The sequence below is a fragment of the Delphinus delphis genome, chromosome 17 (genome assembly GCF_949987515.2).
Source record: "Delphinus delphis chromosome 17, mDelDel1.2, whole genome shotgun sequence".
NCBI classification, from domain to species: domain Eukaryota; kingdom Metazoa; phylum Chordata; class Mammalia; order Artiodactyla; family Delphinidae; genus Delphinus; species Delphinus delphis.
The window spans coordinates 79,720,793-79,743,770 of record NC_082699.1 but is presented as its reverse complement, the minus strand read 5'-3'; the positions used below and the strand labels follow the sequence as shown (position 1 = coordinate 79,743,770).

General features: G+C 68.6%; 1 protein-coding gene across 8 annotated transcripts in view; it reads left to right on the top strand.

Annotated features, from left to right (window-relative positions):
* LOC132413312 (plectin) overlaps positions 1-22,496 on the top strand; it is a 57,465-nt gene extending 34,969 nt beyond the window's left edge. For 7 of the 8 annotated variants that reach the window (XM_059995282.1, XM_059995287.1, XM_059995288.1 and 4 more), the window contains 30 exons: positions 71-160; positions 945-1,022; positions 1,105-1,197; positions 2,133-2,299; positions 2,916-3,031; positions 3,109-3,215; positions 3,291-3,410; positions 3,489-3,584; positions 3,798-3,925; positions 4,180-4,273; positions 4,751-4,905; positions 4,991-5,261; positions 5,337-5,414; positions 5,519-5,680; positions 5,835-5,939; positions 6,060-6,155; positions 6,379-6,504; positions 7,666-7,818; positions 7,904-8,058; positions 8,142-8,268; positions 8,355-8,538; positions 8,624-8,781; positions 8,919-9,097; positions 9,435-9,573; positions 9,675-10,031; positions 10,114-10,197; positions 10,361-10,465; positions 10,558-10,656; positions 11,632-15,012; positions 15,115-22,496. In XM_059995282.1, the coding sequence (XP_059851265.1) occupies positions 71-160; positions 945-1,022; positions 1,105-1,197; positions 2,133-2,299; positions 2,916-3,031; positions 3,109-3,215; positions 3,291-3,410; positions 3,489-3,584; positions 3,798-3,925; positions 4,180-4,273; positions 4,751-4,905; positions 4,991-5,261; positions 5,337-5,414; positions 5,519-5,680; positions 5,835-5,939; positions 6,060-6,155; positions 6,379-6,504; positions 7,666-7,818; positions 7,904-8,058; positions 8,142-8,268; positions 8,355-8,538; positions 8,624-8,781; positions 8,919-9,097; positions 9,435-9,573; positions 9,675-10,031; positions 10,114-10,197; positions 10,361-10,465; positions 10,558-10,656; positions 11,632-15,012; positions 15,115-21,333 (13,422 nt within the window). In that variant the 3' untranslated portion in view covers positions 21,334-22,496. The remainder of the gene's footprint in view (positions 1-70; positions 161-944; positions 1,023-1,104; positions 1,198-2,132; positions 2,300-2,915; positions 3,032-3,108; positions 3,216-3,290; positions 3,411-3,488; positions 3,585-3,797; positions 3,926-4,179; positions 4,274-4,750; positions 4,906-4,990; positions 5,262-5,336; positions 5,415-5,518; positions 5,681-5,834; positions 5,940-6,059; positions 6,156-6,378; positions 6,505-7,665; positions 7,819-7,903; positions 8,059-8,141; positions 8,269-8,354; positions 8,539-8,623; positions 8,782-8,918; positions 9,098-9,434; positions 9,574-9,674; positions 10,032-10,113; positions 10,198-10,360; positions 10,466-10,557; positions 10,657-11,631; positions 15,013-15,114) is intronic. The other variant, XM_059995289.1, reaches the window with a different exon arrangement.
* Positions 22,497-22,978: the final 482 nt, after the last annotated feature.

Below are 22,978 nucleotides of genomic sequence, written 5' to 3'. Positions count from 1 at the left end.
TGCCTCATGCCCTCTGGGCCTGTTGGTGGTTCTGGGGACCTGCGGCCAGCCCAGTCCTCTGTCCCTGCAGGCACAGAGGCACATCAGTGACCTGTATGAAGACCTCCGTGATGGCCACAACCTCATCTCCCTCCTGGAGGTGCTCTCAGGGGACAGCCTGGTACGTGCGCCCAACCGCCCGCCCCCTCCGAGGCCCCGCCTGCGTTCCCTCCTGGGGTCTTTCCCCGTGCCCTCTCCGTGTCCAGCCTGGCCTCGCCCCCCACTGCGCCTCCTGGTCCGGAGTGTCGGGCCTGGCCCGGGAGCGGCCCGCGGCGCACAGCCCTGCTGCCCTCCGTGCTGGAGCCTTGACACCGTAACCTCACGCTCTGCTCTGCTTTGGTTTCTCTGCTGCTTGGACTCTGAACTTTGATCTCTGCCCTTTACCCTTTGCCCTGCTCTGGCCGGGCAGCCAAGAGAGCGGGACGTAATCAGGAGCTCGCGCCTGGTGAGTGGTTGTGCCCGCTGGCCACGGCGGCACGTGGGCTCCCTGAGACCAGGAGCCCAGCTCACCCGGGGCCGATGGCACTTGGGCTGGCAAACGGCCCTGCATCCAGCTGCCTGCCATCGTGCCTGCCGCACTGCCTGGGCCGGGGCTGCCACCACCCGGCAGGAGGACCCCTCCCCCAAAGCCACCGCCCTCCCCCCGTGGCTTCCTGGCTATTGTCTCCTCCCCTCCCCCTCCTTCCTTCCCGCAGCCTGGTCCCTGCTGGGCCTGGCCCCTGGGCCAGCGGCCCCCCTTCCCAGCTGGGGCGGGTGGACCCGGGTCAGGGAAGGGCTGCTGCCCCGCTGGGGAAGACCCTCACGATAGATGCCTTGGGGGTTCTGAGGGCGGGCAGACGCCGCAGCCACAGGACGGGCTGTGACCGGGCTCTGGGGCCGCTGACCGGCCCTGCTTCCCCTCCCAGCCGCGGGAGAAGGGCAGGATGCGCTTCCACAAGCTGCAGAACGTGCAGATCGCCCTGGACTACCTCCGACACCGCCAGGTAATGCCGCCCACCTGGCCGCGGGCCCCAGCCCCCTTCTCCGGCCCGCTCGGGGGCACGACTGAGGGCAGCTTGCTCGCAGGTGAAGCTGGTGAACATCAGGAACGATGACATTGCCGACGGCAACCCCAAGCTGACCCTCGGCCTGATCTGGACCATCATCCTGCACTTCCAGGTAGCATGGCCGCCCGCTGACTCTCTGCCGCCCCCGGAGTCTCCGGCGGGGCTGGCCTGGCACCCGGCTAGGCGTGCGGCCTGGGAGCTGGGGCCCTCAGCATCCTGGCACTTGGAGCCTTCCCGCCAGCCCGTGCCGCTGCCCTGTGCTAGCTCCGTGGCCTCAAGGCCCAGGCCTCTCTCCAAGGCCTGCCTATCCCGTGCCCTCTGGCCCTGACTGGGCAGGGCCCGCAGAGCCTCCCTGCAGAGGAATGCATTCTCTACTCTTGGTGTGGCCTCCTGCCCCAGGGAAGGTTCTAGAGAAGCACCCCACTGCACGGGCTGACTCACCCACTGCCTGCCCGGCCCGCACAGGAAGCCGCAAATCTGAGAGCTGGGCAGGCAGAGCCTGTCTGGCACAGCAGCTGAGTCACACAGGCGGGCAGGCCGACAGACAGATAACTAGGGCCAGGCAGGCGGGGGAGCAGACAGGCTGGCAGACCCAGGCCTGAAGGATTGGACGAGTGCAGGGCCCGGGCATTGCAGTGGCCGCGCATGCTCAGTCCCCGGGACATAACCCTGGCCTGCAGCCAGAGAGGCCCTGCCCCGCCCCCTGCCCCTCGTGACAGCCTTTTCTTGGCCTGGGACTTCTGGGTGAGCTCCATGCGCCCACCATCCACCAACTCTGATCCATGCCTGCCTTGTGGGGTGCGGGGTGTGCCCCAGGAGGAGGGAGCCCAGGGCACCCACCATGTGGCGACAGCAGGGGCTGGGGGCCTGCCATTCCGTGGCAGCTGCTGCCTAGAGTGGCCTCGGCTTGTGACACTGAGGTGTGGCGGGTCCCTGCGGCCCCAGCCTGCCTCAGCTGGCCTGGCAGCTCCCGTGCACCCTGACCGGGCGCCGGGCAGGTCGGTGGCCGTGGCTGAGCTCCCGTCTCCTGCCCGCTGTGTGGGGCAGATCTCGGACATCCAGGTGAGCGGGCAGTCGGAGGACATGACAGCCAAGGAGAAGCTGCTGCTGTGGTCCCAGCGCATGATAGAGGGCTTCCAGGGCCTGCGCTGTGACAACTTCACCTCCAGCTGGCGAGATGGCCGCCTCTTCAACGCCATTATCCATCGGCACAAGTACGCGGCCCGGGGCAGGGAGGGCACTGTGGGTCGGGGGCATCCCTGCAGCCCCTCAGCTGGGCAACTTCAAACGAGTGGGAGCGAGGAGGCGTCTGCCGCCCACGGGGACCTGCCGCCCACAGGGACAGGCACCAGCGCCAGCCCGCCTCCCTGGGAGGGTGCAGGCGAGTAGGCCCAGCCTTACGCACGCCCTTCCCGCCTCCTCCTGGGACCTTCCTGAGGCCGTGCCGGCTTCGAGGCCAGAGGACAGCAGCCTGCTGGTTTTCAGAGCCATGAGCGCTGGCCCCACGTGGACACCCCAGAAGGGGCCTGTGTGGGGTCGGCCCTGCGGGCGGCCCAGGCTGACCGGCACCCCACCCTGTGCCTGTGCCCACTGTAGGCCCCTTGAGCTCCTGGGGCCAGGGCCCAATGTGTGCAGCACCTGCAGGTGGGCTACCTGGGTGGGTGGGACTGGACGCTAGTGGGGTGGGGGTGTTTTTCAGGATGAGCGTGTGCTGGGGGTTCTGTGTCTCTGGGGGCCTGAGGAGAGCATGTCTTGTGCGCTGACCTGCCCGGTGGGCCTCGCTGCCCCTGTGTTCCCGCCTGCCTGCCCCACCCGCCCCTTTGCCCACAGGCCTACGCTCATCGACATGAACAAGGTGTATCGTCAGACCAACCTGGAGAACCTGGACCAGGCCTTCTCCGTGGCAGAGCGGGACCTGGGGGTGACAAGGCTCCTGGACCCTGAGGGTACGTGCCGCGGCCCCCGCCTCACTCTCTCCTCCCCTGCCGCTCGCTGAGGCCCCTCTGACCCTCCTCCCCCGCAGATGTGGACGTCCCTCAGCCCGACGAGAAGTCCATCATCACCTACGTCTCATCCTTGTACGATGCCATGCCCCGGGTGCCCGACGTGCAGGACGGGGTGAAGGCTAATGTGAGTGCCGGCCGGCAGGCCCGGGGCGGGCAGGGGATAGGCGGGCCCCTGACGGCCCGTCGCCCCCCTCCCCAGGAGCTGCAGCTGCGCTGGCAGGAGTACCGCGAGCTGGTGCTGCTGGTGCTGCAGTGGATCCGGGCACACACGGCGGGCTTCGAGGAGCGCCGCTTCCCCGCCAGCTTTGAAGAAATCGAGGTGGGTTTCTCTGCTTAGCCGGGGTCCCGTGCCCGCTGTGGAGCCCCAGGTTTGCCTGCTGACACCTCTTGTCCCCAGATCCTGTGGTGCCAGTTCTTGAAGTTTAAGGAGACGGAGCTTCCAGCCAAGGAGGCGGACAAGAACCGGTGCAAGGGCATCTACCAGTCCTTGGAGGTGAGGGGGGTCCTGGAGGGAGGGGAGCGGGGGGCATTCTGGATGTGAGTGAAGCTGCCCGGGAGCCCGGGGCCTGTGGGGTCCCCTCCAGCAGGCTTGGCCCGGCCTTACCACAGAGCTGGGACCAGGGCTGTTTCAGGTCGGGTGGGCCGGGGGCCCGGGTGACCCCCAAGCCTCTGCTGGCCCAGGCCTGAGCTAGGCCCCTGCCCACAGGGGGCGGTGCAAGCAGGCCAGCTCAAGATGCCCCCCGGCTACCACCCGCTGGACGTGGAGAAGGAGTGGGGCAAGCTGCACGTGGCCATCCTGGAGCGGGAGAAGCAGCTCCGCAGCGAGTTTGAGAGGTGGGCGGGCGCTGGGGTTGACGGGGCAGCTGGGCGGCGGGTGGGGCCCTGCGGTGGCAGGGAAGCCACCCGAGGGTGAGTCACTGCCTGGGGAGGAAATGCCCCCTCCCCGAGGCTGAGAAACCCACACTGAGCTGTGGGCCGCAGGCAGGCTGGTGGGCAGGCCGGGAGCAGGAGGGGAGCTGCGCTCTGCGGCGGGGAGCCTGGTGGCCAACGCCACTCACTGGGGGTCCCGTGGCTGCTCTGGGCCGCAGACTAGAGCGTCTTCAGCGTGTCGTGAGCAAACTGCAGATGGAGGCCGGGTTGTGTGAAGAGCAGCTGAACCAGGCCGACGCCCTGCTGCAGTCGGTGAGGGGCGGGCACGAGGGTGGGCCTGGGCGGGGAGGCTTGGGGGAGGGAGGCGGGCCCTGAGCGCTCCTCCCTCTGGGTGTGGAGCAGACTCTGACCGCTAGCTTCGGGCAGAGTTGGCTCCTGGGCACCAGGCCCGCCTTGAGCTGCTGCCCAGACCCGTGGGGCCCAGAGAGGCAGGACTGTGTGGGCCTGGACAGGGGCTCTCTTGGGGAGAACTTTCCAGGGGTGGGAGCTGGAGGACAAGACCACGAACCGTCCGGCTTCTGGGCCCTAGTGGAGGCCTTTGGACCCGGTCTTGGGTCCCCCAGAGAGGTGGGGGCTGCGGGTTTCGCCAGAAACATCAGAAGAATGTGCCGTGGTGGACGGGGAGGAAAGGGAAAGGATGGAGGTGGGCCTGGAGGCAGCGGGGGAGCCCCATGCAGGCAGGCGGGCGGCGGGGTGTCCAGGCTGTGAGTCAGGGCGACCACCTTGCAGGATGTCCGGCTGCTGGCCTCAGGCAAGGCCCCGCAGCGGGCGGGCGAGCTGGAGCGGGACCTGGACAAGGCGGATAGCATGATCCGGACGCTGTTCAACGACGTGCAGACTCTCAAGGATGGGCGGCACCCGCAGGGCGAGCAGATGTACCGCAGGTGGGCCAGGCCCCCGCCCACCCCCAGGGCCTGGGGAGGGCACCCCGCTTCCGCTGACCCCTCCTGACCCCTGCCCCGCCCACAGGGTGTACCGCCTGCATGAGCGTCTGGTGGCCGTCCGCACCGAGTACAACCTGCGTCTGCGGAGCACGCCGAGGCACCCCGAGCTCGAGGACTCCACCCTGCGCTACCTGCAGGACCTGCTGGCCTGGGTGGAGGAGAACCAGCGCCGGCTGGACAGCGCTGAGTGGGGCGTGGACCTGCCCAGCGTGGAGGCGCAGCTGGGCAGCCACCGAGGCCTGCACCAGTCGGTCGAGGAGTTCCGGACCAAGATCGAGCGGGCGCGCACTGACGAGGTGAGTGGGGGCCGGGCGGTGGGCGCGGGCCAGGTCCTGGCCGCCGCAGGCCTCACCTCTCCTCACCTCTCACAGGGCCAGCTCTCCCCGGCCACCCGGGGCGCCTACCGAGACTGCCTGGGTCGGCTGGACCTGCAGTACACCAGGCTGCTCGTGAGTGGCGGCCGGCTGGGAGCCGCGGTGGGAGGGTGGGAGGGGGCGGGGGGGGGTGGGAGGGGGGCGCGGGGCTGACACACTCCCCGCCTGCCTGCTCACAGAGCTCCTCCAAGGCCCGCCTCCGGTCCCTGGAGAGCCTGCATGGCTTTGTGGCCGCCGCCACCAAGGAGCTGATGTGGCTGAGTGACAGGGAGGAGGAGGAGGTGGGCTTCGACTGGAGCGACCGCAACACCAACATGGCCGCCAAGAAGGAGGGCTACTCGGTGAGGCAGGTGGCCAGCCTCCGGGCCCTCCCCTCCCACGACTGCCCTCCCCAGTGCGGGTCCGGCTCCAGACCCCGGGTGGTGCTTGGCGGGAGATGGGTGGACCCCGACGCGGCCCTGGCACCGCCCCTGAGAGCCCTTGCCTCCACGTCAGGCCCTGATGCACGAACTAGAGCTGAAGGAAAAGAAAATCAAAGAGATTCAGGGCACCGGTGACCGCCTGCTTCGGGAAGACCACCCTGCCCGGCCCACGGCGGAGGTGGGGTGGGGATGCGGGGACCCCCCCCGGGCCCCCCTGGTGTGGTGGGGCAGGGCTGGGGGGATCCCCCCGGGCCTCTGTGCGGGGCAGGGCCCGACGGGGCCACGTGCTGTGCTGCAGTCCTTCCAGGCGGCCCTGCAGACCCAGTGGAGCTGGATGCTACAGCTGTGCTGTTGTATCGAGGCGCACCTAAAGGACAACACCGCCTACTTCCAGGTGAGAACTGGGCTCCCCAACCCCCGGCTCTGCTGCAGTGACCTCGAGGAGCCCCTCCCCGTGTCCGTGCGGACGTGGATAATCGACCCCGCGCACTGCCCCACGGACCTCGCGTCAGAATCCTCCCCGGTTGTTGGGCCCAGCCCCTCCGGCCCGTGCTGGGGCAGCTTTGGCCGGGGGCTCTCGGCTGTTGGCCTAGCGTTACCCATTTCTGCCGCCGCAGTTCTTCTCGGACGTGCGGGAGGCTGAGGAGCAGCTGCGGAAACTGCAGGAGACGCTGCGCAGGAAGTATACCTGTGACCGTTCTATCACCGTCACTCGGCTCGAGGACCTGCTGCAGGACGCCCAGGTGAGCCGACCACCCGGGCCCCCGCCGAGCCCAGGGCCGTGCAGCCCGGCAAGAGACAGACGCTGAGGCCCGGCCTCTTGGCCTCTGGGGCTGGAGGGGCACAGGCAGCGGCAGGCATCGAGGTGGCAGGGTCCAGGGCCAGGGGGGCACAGGGAGAGGCTGGCCCGGTGTCTGGGCTGCATCGATGCTCTGGGAAGGTCCCTCTGGAGGCGGAGCGTGGTGACTAGAGGTGCCAGCAGGGGTCAGGAGGCACGATAGGGGCTGGAGGTCAGCACAGTGGGGCGGGGGTATGGGTGAACCGAGAGCTTAGCGGCAGGGTCCTGGCCTGGGGGCAGGTGGCTGGCCAGAGCTGGTACGAGCCTCCCCCACCCACACAGCCCCTGAAGGGAGTAGAGGCCTGAGTCAGCTGCTCTGTTGCCAGCCACGTCACCACAGGCAGGTCCATCAGCATCTCGGGCCTGACAGTCTGGGGCAGGCGCAGTCGGGAGGGCTGAGGAGACGGGCAGGTCCATCAGCATCTCGGGCCTGACAGTCTGGGGCAGGCGCAGTCGGGAGGGCTGAGGAGGACACAGAGGCAGCTGAGTGTGCTGCTCAGGTGCCCTGGGGCAGGGAGTGATGGAGGAGAGAGGAAGCTGGCAGGCCCTGCCGCCTGGAGCTCCTGTGGTCAGGAGTGGGGGTCAGCAAAGCCTGGGGTCCAGGAGGCCCCCTCAGTGGCAGCATCAGCCCAGGAGGGGGCGGGAGAGGTGCAGGCAGCTTCCGCGTGGACCCTGACCTGCAGCCTTGGACGGTCCTCCATCCCTCGGAGTGGCTGGATGGGAGGAGGTGGGCGACCTTCCACAGCAGGACAGGGGAGGGCAGAGGAGAGAGGACGCTGTGGGGCCCTCCCCTGAAGGACGCCACATGTGACGGGGGCTGGGGAAGCCCTTCGGTCCTAACTGGGAAGGAAGGAGTGTCGGCGGGACCGGGCGCCTGTCCTGGCTGAGTGCCGAGCCCCACAGCATTCTGGGGGCAGTTGGAAGGACGTGGGATCTCAGGGCGTTGCGGGGGTCCAGGGGTGCTCCTGCATTTCCCGGGGTGGGCACGTGGGTCCTCACAGACCCCCGTCTGGGTGCTCGGTGTCTGACGCCGGGTGATGGCCTCTGAGCTGCCCCTCCTCTGCAGGACGAGAAGGAACAGCTAAACGAGTACAGGGGGCACCTCTCGGGCCTGGCCAAGCGGGCCAAGGCCATCGTGCAGCTAAAGCCCCGCAACCCAGCGCACCCCGTGCGGGGCCGTGTGCCGCTGCTGGCCGTGTGCGACTACAAGCAGGTGGAGGTGAGGGCTTGGCCGGGCAGGGCGGGCCGGGCAGGGTGGGCATGGGTGTGGGTGGGGCCACGCTGCGATGCTCTGACTGCTTCAGGTGACCGTGCACAAGGGTGACGAGTGCCAGATGGTAGGCCCTGCGCAGCCATTCTACTGGAAGGTGCTCAGCAGCTCCGGCAGCGAGGCCACCGTGCCCTCCGTGTGCTTTCTTGTGCCCCCGCCCAACCAGGAGGCCCAGGAGGCCGTCGCCAGGTGCGTGGTCCTGGGTATGCAACTGGAGAGGGTGGTGTCGGGCGGGTCCCCGGACACCCCTGACTGTGCCCCTGACCTGGCAGGCTGGAGGCCCAGCACCAGGCCTTGGTTGCGTTGTGGCACCAGCTGCACACGGAAATGAAGAGCCTTCTGGCGTGGCAGAGCCTCAGCCGCGACATGCAGCTCATCCGCTCCTGGTCCCTGGTCACGGTACGACCGCCCCGCTGGGCACTGTGGGTGGTGCCGGGTGGCAGGGGTCTTCCTGCGGCCGTACTCAGCCCTCGTGCCGTCTGCAGTTCCGCACGCTGAAACCAGAGGAGCAGCGCCAGGCCCTGCGAAGCCTGGAGCTGCACTACCAGGCCTTCCTGCGGGACAGCCAGGACGCTGGTGGCTTCGGGCCTGAGGACCGGCTGCAGGCTGAGCGCGAGTACGGCTCCTGCAGCCGCCACTACCAGCAGCTGCTGCAGAGCCTGGAGCAGGGTAGGCGGGTGCCGCCGGGGTGGGGGGTGGGGGGTGGCGGCGGAGGGCGTGGCTGGGGCAGCCTGTGAGCTGGACATGTCCGCAGGCGAGCAGGAGTCGTCCCTCTGTCAGCGCTGCATCTCAGAGCTCAAGGACATCCGGCTGCAGCTGGAGGCCTGCGAGACGCGCACCGTGCACCGCCTGCGGCTGCCGCTGGACAAGGAGCCCGCGCGGGAGTGCGCTCAGCGCATCACCGAGCAGCAGGCAGGCCCCGTCCACCCCCCCACCCCACCCCCACCCCGTGCTGCACCCTACCCCCTGCTGCACCCCACCCCAGCCTTGCACACGTGCTGTGTGCTGGGCGTGTGGGCTCAGCTCGCCTCCTGCTCCGTCTCTCGTAGAAAGCACAGGCTGAGGTGGAGGGGCTGGGCAAGGGGGTTGCCCGGCTCTCTGCCGAGGCCGAGAAGGTTCTGGCCCTGCCCGAGCCGTCACCCGCTGCCCCCACTCTGCGTTCAGAGCTGGAGCTGACCCTGGGCAAGTTGGAGCAGGTCCGAAGCCTGTCCGCCATTTACCTGGAGAAGTGAGTGCACCTGACGGCGGCCGGGGGGCTGTGACCGAAGGGGCGTCTTGGGGAGTATATGGACTGGCAGGGCAACGGTGCCAACGAGGTGGGGTCCGCTGGGGGGTCTGGCCACGGGATGGCCGGTGTGGACCAGGGTGGGGGTCGCAGAGGTGGCCGGAGGGGTTCAGTCCTGGTGTGCCTTGCAGGCAGGGCTTCCTGATGACTGGATGTGGGGTGAGAGGGCTTGAGGGGCTATTAGAGGAGGACTTAGGGCCCCCCACCCGCGGGAGGGTCACTGGTGTGGAAGATGTGTGGGCTGCACCCCAGCCCCGCTCTGAGCCCTGCTCTCCCGCAGGCTCAAGACCATCAGCCTGGTGATCCGCAGCACGCAGGGGGCCGAGGAGGTGCTCAGGGCCCACGAGCAGCAGCTCAAGGAGGCCCAGGCCGTGCCCGCCACCCTCCCAGAGCTCGAGGCCACCAAGACTGCGCTGAAGGTACCGCCACAGGCCCGCGCCCTGCCGTGAGGGCCCAGAGACGCCGGGGCCAGCGGCAGGGGCCTCGGGCTGAAACGGCACCCTCTTCTCTGACCCAACAGAAGCTTCGGGCCCAGGCGGAGGCGCAGCAGCCTGTGTTCGATGCCCTGCGGGACGAGCTGCGGGGGGCGCAGGAGGTGGGCGAGCGGCTGCAACAGCGACACGGCGAGCGGGACGTGGAGGTGGAGCGCTGGCGTGAGCGGGTCGCCCTGCTTCTGGAGCGCTGGCAGGCCGTGCTGGCCCAGACCGATGTGCGGCAGCGCGAGCTCGAGCAGCTGGGCCGCCAGCTGCGTTACTACCGCGAGAGCGCGGACCCGCTGGGCGCCTGGCTGCAGGACGCCAAGCAGAGGCAGGAGCAGATCCAGGCCATGCCACTGGCCGACAGCCAGGCCGTGCGAGAGCAGCTACGGCAGGAGAAGGTAGGTGGGCCCCGGCCGGGCCGGTGGGAGCCGGGCGGGGGCGTGGTGCGCCCTCTGGCTGCTGACCACCCTGCTCTCCCAGGCACTGCTGGAAGATATCGAGCGCCACGGGGAGAAGGTGGAGGAGTGCCAGAGGTTCGCGAAGCAGTACATCAATGCCATCAAGGTGAGGCCTTTGCAGCCTCGTGTCCCAGGGGAGACGTGCAGGTGGTGGGCCTGAGACCTCAAGGGGGTCCCCCAGGCCAGGCCGTGCTGGGCAAAGCCTGTGGGCAGGTTCAGGGGCAGGGTGGGGAGGGCAGAGCTGGCGGCCAACCAGCGTGTCCCTGCAGGACTATGAGCTTCAGCTGGTCACGTACAAGGCACAGCTGGAGCCGGTGGCCTCACCAGCCAAGAAGCCCAAGGTCCAGTCGGGGGCCGAGAGCGTCATCCAGGAGGTGAGGCTGAGGGGCAGGGCTGGTGGGTGGGCTGAGCCTGAGTCAGCAGGGGCAGGGCTGACTCTGGGTGCCTCCTCCCTCCCGCCCCCCAGTACGTGGACCTGCGTACCCGCTACAGTGAGCTGAGCACGCTCACAAGCCAGTACATCAAGTTCATCGGTGAGACTCTGCGGCGTATGGAGGAGGAGGAGGTATGACCCGCCGGGGTGGGAAGGCCATCCTGCTGCCCACCTTGCCCCAGATGTGGCCCCTAGGAGCCCGCCTGAGGTCTCCCCACGCCCTCCCCCCAACTCCCCGCAGCACGGCCTGTCCCCAGGCTCGCCTGACCTGCGGCCCAGCCCACCTTGGCCCGACGCCGCACTGCCCTCCCTGTGGCGGCTGCTGTGGCGGCTGCTGTGGCGGCTGGCATCTTCTCTTTCTCTTCTGTGTTGGCGCTTGCCCCCACCAGGCGTCCCACCGGCTCTCGTGTGTGTGCCTCCTCGGGACTCTGCATCGGGCTCTTTGCTTGGCCACTTGCTCTGCAAGAACCTTGGGCTGTTGGGTCATGGGGGCTGGGGAGGGGTGCCCCGAGGTGCTTGGGTGAGGAAGGGTACCTTCCCCGTCTTGTTCCTCCTGCCTCCTGGGTGACCCCTCCGTCTGGCCTACCTGCAGCTTCCTCTCTGCTCAGAACCGCAGGCTATCGAGTCCCCCTTCTGAACTGGCTCAGATCTGCGCTGATGTCCCACGCTGGCCACCCTGCCCCGCCGGGTCAGGGAGAGGGGCCCCGTGGCCAGAGCCAGGCCGCCGGGCATTCAGCGGTGCTCCGGCAGGGCTGTATGGCGGGCGCGGCTCCCAGGCCCTGTGAGCCCCTTGCTTTGCTTGCTCTCTCTCTCCCCCCGGCCCCTGTCTGTGTGTTTCTGTCGCCTGTCTGCGGGAAGAGGGGAGAACATCTGGGTCTCCTATCCCCAGGCTGGTGAGCACTGTGGAGCCAGGTTGCGCTCGCTGCCCCAAGTGCCCTGGGTGGGTGCACGCAGCCTCCCTCGGCTGGGCCGGGACCTCTGTCCCCTCCCAACCCCTGCACCGCGCTGTCAGGGTGAGCTGCGGGGGCACCGTGTCGTGTGCTGGGAGCCCCTGCTCCGTGCTCACCCCTCTCTCCGGTTTTCTCCCTCTCTCTGCTGCGGCCGCAGAGGCTGGCTGAGCAGCAGCGGGCAGAGGAGCGGGAGCGACTGGCCGAGGTGGAGGCCGCACTGGAGAAGCAGCGGCAGCTGGCCGAGGCGCACGCACAGGCGAAAGCGCTGGCAGAGCGCGAGGCCCAGGAGCTCCAGCGGCGCATGCAGGAGGAGGTGGCACGCCGGGAGGAGGTGGCGGTGGATGCGCAGCAGCAGAAGCGCAGCATCCAGGAGGAGCTGCAGCACCTGCGGCAGAGCTCGGAGGCGGAGATCCAGGCCAAGGCCCGGCAGGTGGAGGCGGCCGAGCGCAGCCGGCTGCGGATCGAAGAGGAAATCCGCGTGGTGCGCCTCCAGCTGGAGGCCACCGAGCGCCAGCGCGGCGGGGCAGAGGGTGAGCTGCAGGCACTGCGTGCACGGGCAGAAGAGGCCGAGGCGCAGAAGCGGCAGGCCCAGGAGGAGGCGGAGCGCCTGCGGCGGCAGGTGCAAGACGAGACCCAGCGCAAGCGGCAGGCGGAGGCCGAGCTGGCCCTGCGTGTGCAGGCAGAGGCTGAGGCGGCTCGCGAGAAGCAGCGGGCCCTGCAGGCGCTGGAGGAGCTGCGGCTGCAGGCAGAGGAGGCGGAGCGGCGCCTGCGGCAGGCAGAGGCAGAGCGGGCACGCCAAGTGCAGGTGGCCCTGGAGACGGCGCAGCGCAGCGCTGAGGCAGAGCTGCAGAGCGAGCACGCCTCCTTCGCCGAGAAGACGGCGCAGCTGGAGCGCACCCTCAAGGAAGAGCACGTGGCCGTGGTGCAGCTGCGGGAGGAGGCCACGCGGCGGGCACAGCAGCAGGCCGAGGCCGAGCGCGCCCGCGCGGAGGCTGAGCGGGAGCTGGAGCGCTGGCAGCTGAAGGCCAACGAGGCGCTGCGGATGCGGCTGCAGGCGGAGGAGGTGGCGCAGCAGAAGAGCCTGGCACAGGCCGAGGCGGAGAAGCAGAAGGAGGAGGCGGAGCGGGAGGCGCGGCGGCGCGGCAAGGCAGAGGAGCAGGCCGTGCGGCAGCGCGAGCTGGCCGAGCGGGAGCTGGAGAAGCAGCGGCAGCTGGCGGAGGGCACCGCGCAGCAGCGCCTGGCGGCGGAGCAGGAGCTGATCCGGCTACGGGCCGAGACGGAGCAGGGGGAGCAGCAGCGGCAGCTGCTAGAGGAGGAGCTGGCGCGGCTGCAGCGGGAGGCGGCCGCGGCCACGCAGAAGCGCCGGGAGCTGGAGGCCGAGCTGGCCAAAGTGCGGGCTGAGATGGAGGTGCTGCTGGCCAGCAAGGCGCGGGCCGAGGAGGAGTCACGCTCCACCAGCGAGAAGTCCAAGCAGAGGCTGGAAGCCGAGGCCGGCCGGTTCCGCGAGCTGGCGGAGGAGGCCGCCCGCCTGCGCGCCCTGGCGGAGGAGGCTAAGCGGCAGCGGCAGCTGGCGGAGGAGGATGCTGTGCGGCAGCGGGCGGAGGCAGAACGGGTGCTGGCCGAGAAGCTGGCCGCCATCAGCGAGGCCACACGGCTCAAGACGGAGGCGGAGATCGCGCTCAAGGAGAAGGAGGCGGAGAACGAGCGCCTGCGGCGGCTGGCAGAAGACGAGGCTTTCCAGCGGCGGCTTCTGGAGGAGCAGGCGGCCCAGCACAAGGCCGACATCGAGGAGCGGCTGGCGCAGCTGCGCAAGGCGTCGGAGAGCGAGCTGGAGCGGCAGAAGGGGCTGGTGGAGGACACGCTGAGGCAGCGGCGGCAGGTGGAGGAGGAGATCCTGGCGCTCAAGGGGAGCTTTGAGAAGGCGGCCGCCGGCAAGGCGGAGCTGGAGCTGGAGCTGGGGCGGATCCGTGGCAACGCCGAGGACACGCTGCGCAGCAAGGAGCAGGCGGAGCAGGAGGCCGCCCGGCAGCGGCAGCTGGCGGCAGAGGAGGAGCGGCGGCGCCGCGAGGCCGAGGAGCGTGTGCAGAAGAGCCTGGCGGCCGAGGAAGAGGCCGCGCGGCAACGGAAGGCCGCGCTGGAGGAGGTGGAGCGGCTCAAGGCCAAGGTGGAGGAGGCGCGGCGCCTGCGTGAGCGAGCAGAGCAGGAGTCGGCTCGGCAGCTGCAGCTGGCCCAGGAGGCCGCCCAGAAGCGGCTGCAGGCGGAGGAAAAGGCGCATGCGTTCGCAGTGCGGCAGAAGGAGCAGGAGCTGCAGCAGACGCTCCAGCAGGAGCAGAGCATGCTGGAGCGTCTGCGCAGTGAGGCCGAGGCGGCCCGGAGGGCGGCAGAGGAGGCGGAGGCAGCGCGGGAGCGGGCCGAGCACGAGGCGGCGCAGTCCCGGCGGCAAGTGGAGGAGGCGGAGCGGCTGAAGCAGTCGGCGGAGGCGCAGGCGCAGGCGCAGGCGCAGGCGCAGGCTGCCGCGGAGAAGCTGCGCAAGGAAGCCGAGCAGGAGGCGGCGCGGCGGGCGCAGGCAGAGCAGGCGGCCCTGCGGCAGAAGCAGGCGGCCGACGCCGAGATGGAGAAGCACAAGCAGTTTGCTGAGCAGGCGCTGCGGCAGAAGGCGCAGGTAGAGCAGGAGCTGACGGCTCTGCGGCTGCAGCTGGAGGAGACCGACCACCAGAAGAGCATCCTGGACGAGGAGCTGCAGCGACTGAAGGCGGAGGTGACGGAGGCGGCCCGCCAGCGCGGCCAGGTGGAGGAAGAGCTGTTCTCGCTGCGCGTGCAGATGGAGGAGCTGGGCAAGCTCAAGGCCCGCATCGAGGCGGAGAACCGCGCGCTCGTTCTGCGCGACAAGGACAACACGCAGCGCCTCCTGCAGGAGGAGGCGGAGAAGATGAAGCAGGTGGCGGAGGAGGCTGCGCGGCTGAGCGTGGCGGCCCAGGAGGCGGCGCGGCTGCGGCAGCTGGCGGAGGAAGACCTGGTTCAGCAGCGGGCCCTGGCAGAGAAGATGCTCAAGGAGAAGATGCAGGCGGTGCAGGAGGCCACGCGGCTCAAGGCGGAGGCAGAGCTGCTGCAGCAGCAGAAGGAGCTTGCCCAAGAGCAGGCCCGGCGGCTGCAGGAGGACAAGGAACAGATGGCGCAGCAGCTGGCACAGGAGACGCAGGGCTTCCAGAAGACTCTGGAGACAGAGCGGCAGCGGCAGCTGGAGATGAGTGCCGAGGCGGAGCGGCTCAGGCTGCGCGTGGCCGAGATGAGCCGGGCTCAGGCCCGTGCGGAGGAGGACGCCCAGCGCTTCCGGAAGCAGGCGGAGGAGATAGGCGACAGGCTGTACCGCACGGAGCTCGCCACGCAGGAGAAGGTGACGCTGGTGCAGACGCTCGAGACCCAGCGGCAACAAAGTGACCAGGATGCCGAGCGCCTGCGGGAGGCCATCGCGGAGCTGGAGCGCGAGAAGGACAAGCTCAAGCAGGAGGCGCAGCTGCTGCAGCTCAAGTCTGAGGAGGTATCTCCCCGCGCGTGGGCAGGGATCTGGGGCGGGGTCTGCTCTCGGGCAGGTGCTCCCGGAGGCCCGCATGGCCCTGACCGCCCCCTTCCCCCTTCGCAGATGCAGATGGTGCGGCAGGAGCAGCTGCTTCAGGAGACCCAGGCCCTGCAGCAGAGCTTCCTCTCCGAGAAGGAGAGCCTGCTGCAGCGGGAGCACCTCATCGAGCAGGAGAAGGCCAAGCTGGAGCAGCTCTTCCAGGACGAGGTGGCCAAGGCGCAGCAGCTGCGTGAGGAGCAGCAGCGGCAGCAGCAGCAGCTGCAGCAGGAGAAGGAGCAGCTGGCGGCCAGCATGGAGGAGGCCCGGCGGCGGCAGCGCGAGGCCGAGGAGGAGGTGCGGCGCAAGCAAGAGGAGCTGCGGTGCCTGGAGCTGCAGCGGCACGAGCAGGAGAAGCTGCTGGCGGAGGAGAACCAGAGGCTGCGTGAGCGGCTGCAGCACCTGGAGGAGGAGCGCCGGGCTGCACTGGCCCACCCGGGGGAGGTCGCTGCCTCTCAGGCTGCGGCCGCCAGAGCTCTGCCCAATGGCCAGGACGCAGCCGACGGCCCGGCCGCCGTGGCAGAGCCTGATTACGCCTTTGACGGCCTGCGGCAGAAGGTGCCGGCCCAGCGGCTGCAGGAGGTGGGCATCCTGAGCACAGAGGAGCTCCAGCGGCTGGCGCAGGGCCGCACCACGGTGGCTGAGCTCGCTCAGCGGGAGGATGTGCGCCACTACCTGCAGGGCCGCAGCAGCATCGCCGGCTTGCTGCTGAAGCCTGCCGACGAGAAGCTGACCATCTACGCGGCCCTGAGGAGGCAGCTGCTGAGCCCGGGCACAGCCCTCATCCTGCTTGAGGCCCAGGCGGCCTCAGGCTTCCTACTGGACCCCGTGCGGAACAGGCGGCTGGCCGTCAACGAGGCCGTGAAGGAGGGCGTCGTGGGCCCTGAGCTGCATCACAAGCTGCTGTCGGCCGAGCGCGCCGTCACTGGCTACAAGGACCCCTACACCGGGGAGCAGATCTCCCTCTTCCAGGCCATGAAGAAGGACCTCATCGTCCGGGAGCACGGCATCCGCCTGCTGGAGGCCCAGATCGCCACGGGCGGCATCATCGACCCCGTGCACAGCCACCGCCTGCCCGTGGACGTGGCCTACCAGCGCGGCTACTTCGACGAGGAGATGAACCGTGTCCTGCAGGACCCCAGCGACGACACCAAGGGCTTCTTCGACCCCAACACGCACGAGAACCTCACTTACCTGCAGCTGCTGGAGCGCTGCGTGGAGGACCCCGAGACGGGCCTGCGGCTCCTGCCGCTCACAGACCAGGCTGCCAAGGGTGGTGAGCTGGTCTACACCGACTCGGAGGCCCGGGACGTGTTTGAGAAGGCCACCGTGTCCGCTCCGTTCGGCAAGTTCCAGGGCAGGACGGTGACCATCTGGGAGCTCATAAACTCCGAGTACTTCACGGCCGAGCAGCGACGGGACCTGCTGCGGCAGTTCCGCACGGGCAAGGTCACCGTGGAGAAGATTATCAGGATCGTCATCACCGTGGTCGAGGAGCACGAACAGAAGGGCCAGCTCTGCTTCGAGGGCCTGCGTGCCCTGGTCCCTGCTGCGGAGCTGCTTGAGAGCAGGGTCATTGACCGTGAGCTCTTCCACCAGCTGCAGCAGGGCGAGCGCTCCGTGCAGGAGGTAGCCGAGGCGGAGGCCGTGCGGCGGGCCCTGCGGGGCTCCGGCGTCATTGCGGGTGTGTGGCTAGAGGAGGCAGGGCAGAAGCTGAGCATCTACGAGGCCCTGAGGAAAGATCTGCTGCAGCCAGAGGCAGCTGTGGCCCTGCTGGAGGCCCAGGCCGGCACCGGGCACATCATCGACCCCACCACCAGCGCACGGCTGACTGTGGACGAGGCAGTGCGCGCCGGCCTCGTGGGGCCCGAGCTACACGAGAAGCTGCTGTCGGCCGAGAAGGCTGTGACAGGCTACAAGGACCCGTACTCAGGGCAGAGCGTGTCCCTGTTCCAGGCCCTGAAGAAGGGTCTCATCCCCAGGGAGCAGGGCCTGCGTCTGCTGGACGCCCAGCTGTCCACAGGTGGCATCGTGGACCCCAGCAAGAGCCACCGTGTGCCCCTGGACGTCGCCTGTGCTCGGGGCTACCTGGATAAGGAGACCAGCACTGCCCTTTCAGCACCCGAGGACAACGCCAAGACCTACTACGAACCCCGTACGTGGCAGCCCGTCACCTACAGCCACCTCCAGCAGCAGTGCCGCCCCGACCAGCTGACGGGGCTGAGCCTGCTGCCGCTCTCGGAGGAGGCTGCCCGGGCCCGGCAGCAGGAGCTCTACTCCGAGCTCCAGGCCCATGAGGCCTTCCAGAAGGCCACTGTTGAGGTCCCCGTGGGCAGCTTCCAGGGCAGGACGGTGACAGTGTGGGAGCTCATCAACTCCGAGTACTTCACGGCCGAGCAGCGGCAGGAGCTGCTGCGCCAGTTCCGCACGGGCAAGGTCACCGTGGAGAAGGTCATCAAGATCCTCATCACCATCGTGGAGGAAGTGGAGACCGTACGGCGGGAGAGGCTCTCTTTCAGTGGCCTCCGAGCCCCTGTGCCGGCCAGCGAGCTCCTGGCCGCCGGGGTCCTCAACAGCACCCAGTATGAGCAGCTCAGGGATGGCAAGACATCGGTCAAGGACCTCTCGGAGCTGGACTCGGTGCGGACACTCCTCCAGGGGAGCGGCTGCCTTGCTGGCATCTACCTGGAGGACTCCAAAGAGAAGGTGACCATCTACGAGGCCATGCGGCGTGGCCTGCTCAGGCCCAGCACCGCCACCCTCCTGCTTGAGGCCCAGGCAGCCACTGGCTTTCTGGTGGACCCTGTGCGGAACCAGCGTCTGTACGTGCACGAGGCCGTGAAGGCCGGTGTCGTGGGCCCTGAGCTGCACGAGAAGCTGCTGTCGGCTGAGAAGGCCGTGACAGGCTACAAGGATCCCTACTCAGGCAGCACCATCTCTCTCTTCCAGGCCATGAAGAAGGGCCTGGTCCTCAGGGAGCATGGCATCCGCCTGCTGGAGGCCCAGATCGCCACGGGCGGCATCATCGACCCCGTGCACAGCCACCGCCTGCCCGTGGACGTGGCCTACCAGCGCGGCTACTTCGACGAGGAGATGAACCGCGTCCTGCAGGACCCCAGCGACGACACCAAGGGCTTCTTCGACCCCAACACGCACGAGAACCTCACTTACCTGCAGCTGCTGGAGCGCTGCGTGGAGGACCCCGAGACGGGCCTGCGGCTCCTGCCGCTGAGAGGGGCAGAGAAAGCAGAGGTGGTGGAGACCACGCGGGTGTACACCGAGGAGGAGACCCGGAGGGCCTTCGAGGAGACACAGATCAACATCCCTGGGAGCGGCAGCCACAGTGGCTCCACCATGTCCCTGTGGGAGGTGATGCAGTCGGATCTGATCCCCCAGGAGCAGCGGGCCCAGCTGATGGCCGACTTCCAGGCCGGCCGCGTGACCAAGGAGCGTATGATCATCATCATCATCGAGATCATCGAGAAAACCGAGATAGTCCGCTCACAGAACCTGGCTTCCTTCGACCACGTCGGCCGCCGCATCACCGCCGAGAACCTGTACGAGGCCCGGGTCATCTCCCGCGAGTCCTACGGCCTGCTCCGGGAGGGCGCCAGGAGCCTCCGCGAGGTGCTGGAGGCCGAGTCCGCCTGGCACTACCTCTACGGCACGGGCTGTGTGGCCGGCATCTACCGGCCCAGCTCCAGGCAGACGCTGACCATCTACCAGGCCCTCAAGAAGGGGCAGCTGAGTGCCGAGGTGGCCCGCCAGCTCCTAGAAGCACAGGCGGCCACGGGCTTCCTGCTGGACCCGGTGAAGGGCGAGCGGCTGGCCGTGGATGAGGCCGTGCGGAAGGGCCTGGTGGGCCCCGAGCTGCACGACCGGCTGCTGTCGGCTGAGCGGGCCGTGACCGGCTACCGTGACCCCTACACGGAGCAGACCATCTCGCTCTTCCAGGCCATGAAGAAGGACCTGATCCCCACCGAGGAGGCCCTGCGGCTGCTGGACGCTCAGCTGGCCACGGGCGGCATCATCGACCCGCGTCTAGGCTTCCACCTCCCGCTGGAGGTGGCCTACCAGCGCGGCTACCTCGACAAGGACACGCACGACCGGTTGTCAGAGCCCAGCGAGGTGCGCAGCTACGCGGACCCCTCCACGGACGAGCGCCTCAGCTACACGCAGCTGCTCCGGCGGTGCCGCCGCGACGAGGCCAGCGGCCAGCTCCTCCTGCCGCTCGCAGACGCCCGCAAGCTGACCTTCCGCGGCCTGCGCAAGCAGATCACGGTGGAGGAGCTGGTGCGCTCGCAGGTCATGGATGAGGCCACGGCGCTGCGGCTGCAGGAGGGCCTGGCCTCCGTCGAGGAGGTCTCCAAGGACCTGCAGAAGTTCCTCGAGGGTACCAGCAGCATCGCTGGCGTCCTCGTCGACGCCACCAGGGAGCGGCTGTCGGTGTACCAGGCCATGAAGAAGGGCATCATCCGCCCCGGCACGGCCTTCGAGCTCCTGGAGGCGCAGGCGGCCACCGGCTACGTCATCGACCCCATCAAGGGGCTCAAGCTAACCGTGGAGGAGGCCGTGCGCGTGGGCATCGTGGGTCCCGAGTTTAAGGACAAGCTGCTGTCGGCCGAGCGTGCCGTCACCGGCTACAAGGACCCCTACTCCGGGAAGCTCATCTCCCTCTTCCAGGCCATGAAGAAGGGTCTGATCCTGAAGGACCACGGCATCCGGCTGCTGGAGGCCCAGATCGCCACGGGCGGCATCATCGACCCCGAGGAGAGCCACCGCCTGCCCGTGGACGTGGCCTACCAGCGCGGCCTCTTTGACGAGGAGATGAATGAGATCCTGACCGACCCCTCGGACGACACCAAGGGCTTCTTTGACCCCAACACGGAGGAGAACCTCACCTACCTGCAGCTGATGGAGCGCTGCGTCACTGACCCCCAGACGGGGCTGCGGCTCCTGCCGCTGAAGGAGAAGAAGCGGGAGCGGAAGACATCCTCTAAGTCCTCGGTGCGCAAGCGGCGTGTGGTCATCGTGGACCCGGAGACGGGCAAGGAGATGTCGGTGTACGAGGCCTACCGCAAGGGCCTTATCGACCACCAGACCTACCTGGAGCTGTCCGAGCAGGAGTGCGAGTGGGAGGAGATCACCATCTCCTCATCGGACGGCGTGGTCAAGTCCATGATCATCGACCGCCGCTCGGGCCGCCAGTACGACATCGATGAGGCCATCGCCAAGAGCCTCATCGACCGCTCGGCGCTGGACCAGTACCGCGCCGGCACGCTCTCCATCGCCGAGTTCGCCGACATGCTCTCAGGCAACGCCGGCGGCTTCCGCTCACGCTCGTCCTCCGTGGGGTCCTCCTCTTCCTACCCTATCAGCCCCGCTGTCTCCAGGACCCAGCTGGCCTCCTGGTCCGACCCCACCGAGGAGACGGGCCCCGTGGCTGGCATCCTGGACACGGAGACGCTGGAGAAGGTGTCTATCACAGAGGCCATGCACCGCAACCTGGTGGACAACATCACCGGGCAGCGTTTGCTGGAAGCGCAGGCCTGCACTGGGGGCATCATCGACCCCAGCACCGGCGAGCGCTTCCCCGTCACCGACGCCGTCAACAAGGGCCTGGTGGACAAGATCATGGTGGACCGCATCAACCTGGCCCAGAAGGCCTTCTGCGGCTTCGAGGACCCACGCACCAAGACCAAGATGTCGGCCGCCCAGGCCCTGAAGAAGGGCTGGCTCTACTACGAGGCAGGCCAGCGCTTCCTGGAGGTGCAGTACCTGACGGGTGGCCTCATCGAGCCCGACACGCCAGGCCGCGTGGCCCTGGACGAGGCCCTGCAGCGCGGCACCGTGGATGCCCGCACCGCCCAGAAGCTGCGCGACGTTAGCGCCTACTCCAAGTACCTCACCTGCCCCAAGACCAAACTCAAGATCTCCTACAAGGACGCGCTGGACCGCAGCATGGTGGAGGAGGGCACGGGCCTGCGGCTGCTGGAGGCTGCCGCCCAGTCCAGCAAGGGCTACTACAGCCCCTACAGCATCAGCGGCTCCGGCTCCGCGGCCGGCTCGCGCTCCAGCTCGCGCACCGGCTCCCGGGCTGGCTCCCGTCGCGGCAGCTTTGACGCCACCGGCTCGGGCTTCTCCATGACCTTCTCTTCCTCGTCCTACTCGTCCTCGGGCTATGGCCGCCGCTACGCCTCAGGGCCCGCGCCCTCCGCGGGGGGCCCCGAGTCAGCGGCAGCCTGACCCCTTCCTGCACCCCGCCTCCCGCTCTGCATGTGGCCAGACTCCCCGCCCAGGTGCTGGGGTCTTTAATGTTTCAAGGTGTCTTCCTCCCAAGCGGTGCCTAAAGTTTAACCAAAAAGTACAGACTAACACGTTACCATGTATCTGTTGTCCAGACAGCCTGTCTCTTGGGGGCCGGGGCCAGTCCAGCCCCACTGACCACCTCGCGCCCCCCACCACCCCCCCACCCCAGGTCTCCCCGCTTCTCTTTACCTGCCACTCACCACAGCCAGGTGCCTTGGAGGGTCCAGAGCTGGGCCCCCAACTCAGCCCTCTCATCTCCCCAGGGGGGTTCCATCTGGGCGAGGTTCCCCCAGCCCTGTAGGCTGGCCCCCCCCAACCCCCAGCCACCTGCTCGGGCAGCAGGCATCGGCCCCGCCAGTAGCAGGGCCCTCAGCGCCAGCGTTTTCTCCTGTTTCCGGGACTGACCTGCTTGCTCAGTGGGCCTTGCTGGGGAGGGAGGGAGGGAGTCCTGGGTCAGCCATCTCTTCTAGGCTGCCCAGGGAAGCCCCTTCCCCATGGGAAGATGAGGGTCCAGTCTGCAGACCCAGCTGGCCCGGGCCAGGCCCCAGCCTGTTCCCGGCTCCATTCCCAGCCCCCAACCTGTGCCCGAGACCCCACGCCTCTGGCTTCAGCCTTCCAGCCTCAGCTCCCTAGTAAGTGCCTTCTGTGTCCCCCTTCGCACCCCAGGCCCCGAGGACCCAGACCTGGGGTGGGAGACAGACCCTCCTGGTGAAAGGCTCACCACTGCCCAGCTCTTGGGCGTGCCGGCCGGGAATGACTGGGCTTCTGCAGGCCTCTTGCCCTCCGTGGGCCCACTGTCCCCTGGAACCTGTGGAACCCCACCCTGGGTGCTGCCTGCCTGCCTGCCTCTCCCAGGGCTCCTCAGTCCCTGTGTTGGGCCTGGGGACAAGGCAGCCCAGCCCGGTGCCACCAGTCCTGTCCCATCCAGCCCCGCGCCCTGGTGGCTTCTGCCCCCGCCTCTGCTCTCCGACTGAGCTTTGCACGTCCCACTAACCCAGGTAGGTGGCGGGTGGAGGCCCGGGCTTCGGCTGCCTCTGAGGACAGAACACTAACCCGACCACGGCGGGCCTGCGGCGCTCGCCCAAATAAAAGCAATTCCAACCTTCCCGCGGGTCCTGCCTCACTTTTTGTCCTCAGGTCAGCTTGTGTGTTGGGCTAAGGGGGTGCTGCGGCCCCAGGCTCTGAGCTTGGCCACTGTGTCCTGGCCTGGGGCAGAAGAACCGGGTCTCGTGAAGACGCTGGCCGGGGGCTGCACCCCTCAGAGAAACCCAGGCTGAGTGACCCAGAGCATAGGGCGAGGTGGAGGCCGGGCCAGCTGGGGCCTGCTCAGCCCAGGTGGTGACCTGTCCCTCGGCCCAGCCCCCCAGGCTGGGTTTGTGATTGGCGCTTACGTCTGAGACGGGGGTCTTACGTGCCCTTCGGTCGGTCGTTGATTGTGTGGAAGAGGCAGCGTGACCCCTGGGTAAGGTGGTCCGTGTCGGCCAAGGGTAACCCTCCAGAGAAGGGTGCAGTCACGAGCCTGAGCGGCGGCGGTGGAGGAGGGTGAGTGGGGCAAGCCACCCGGTGAGCCACTGGCTCTGAG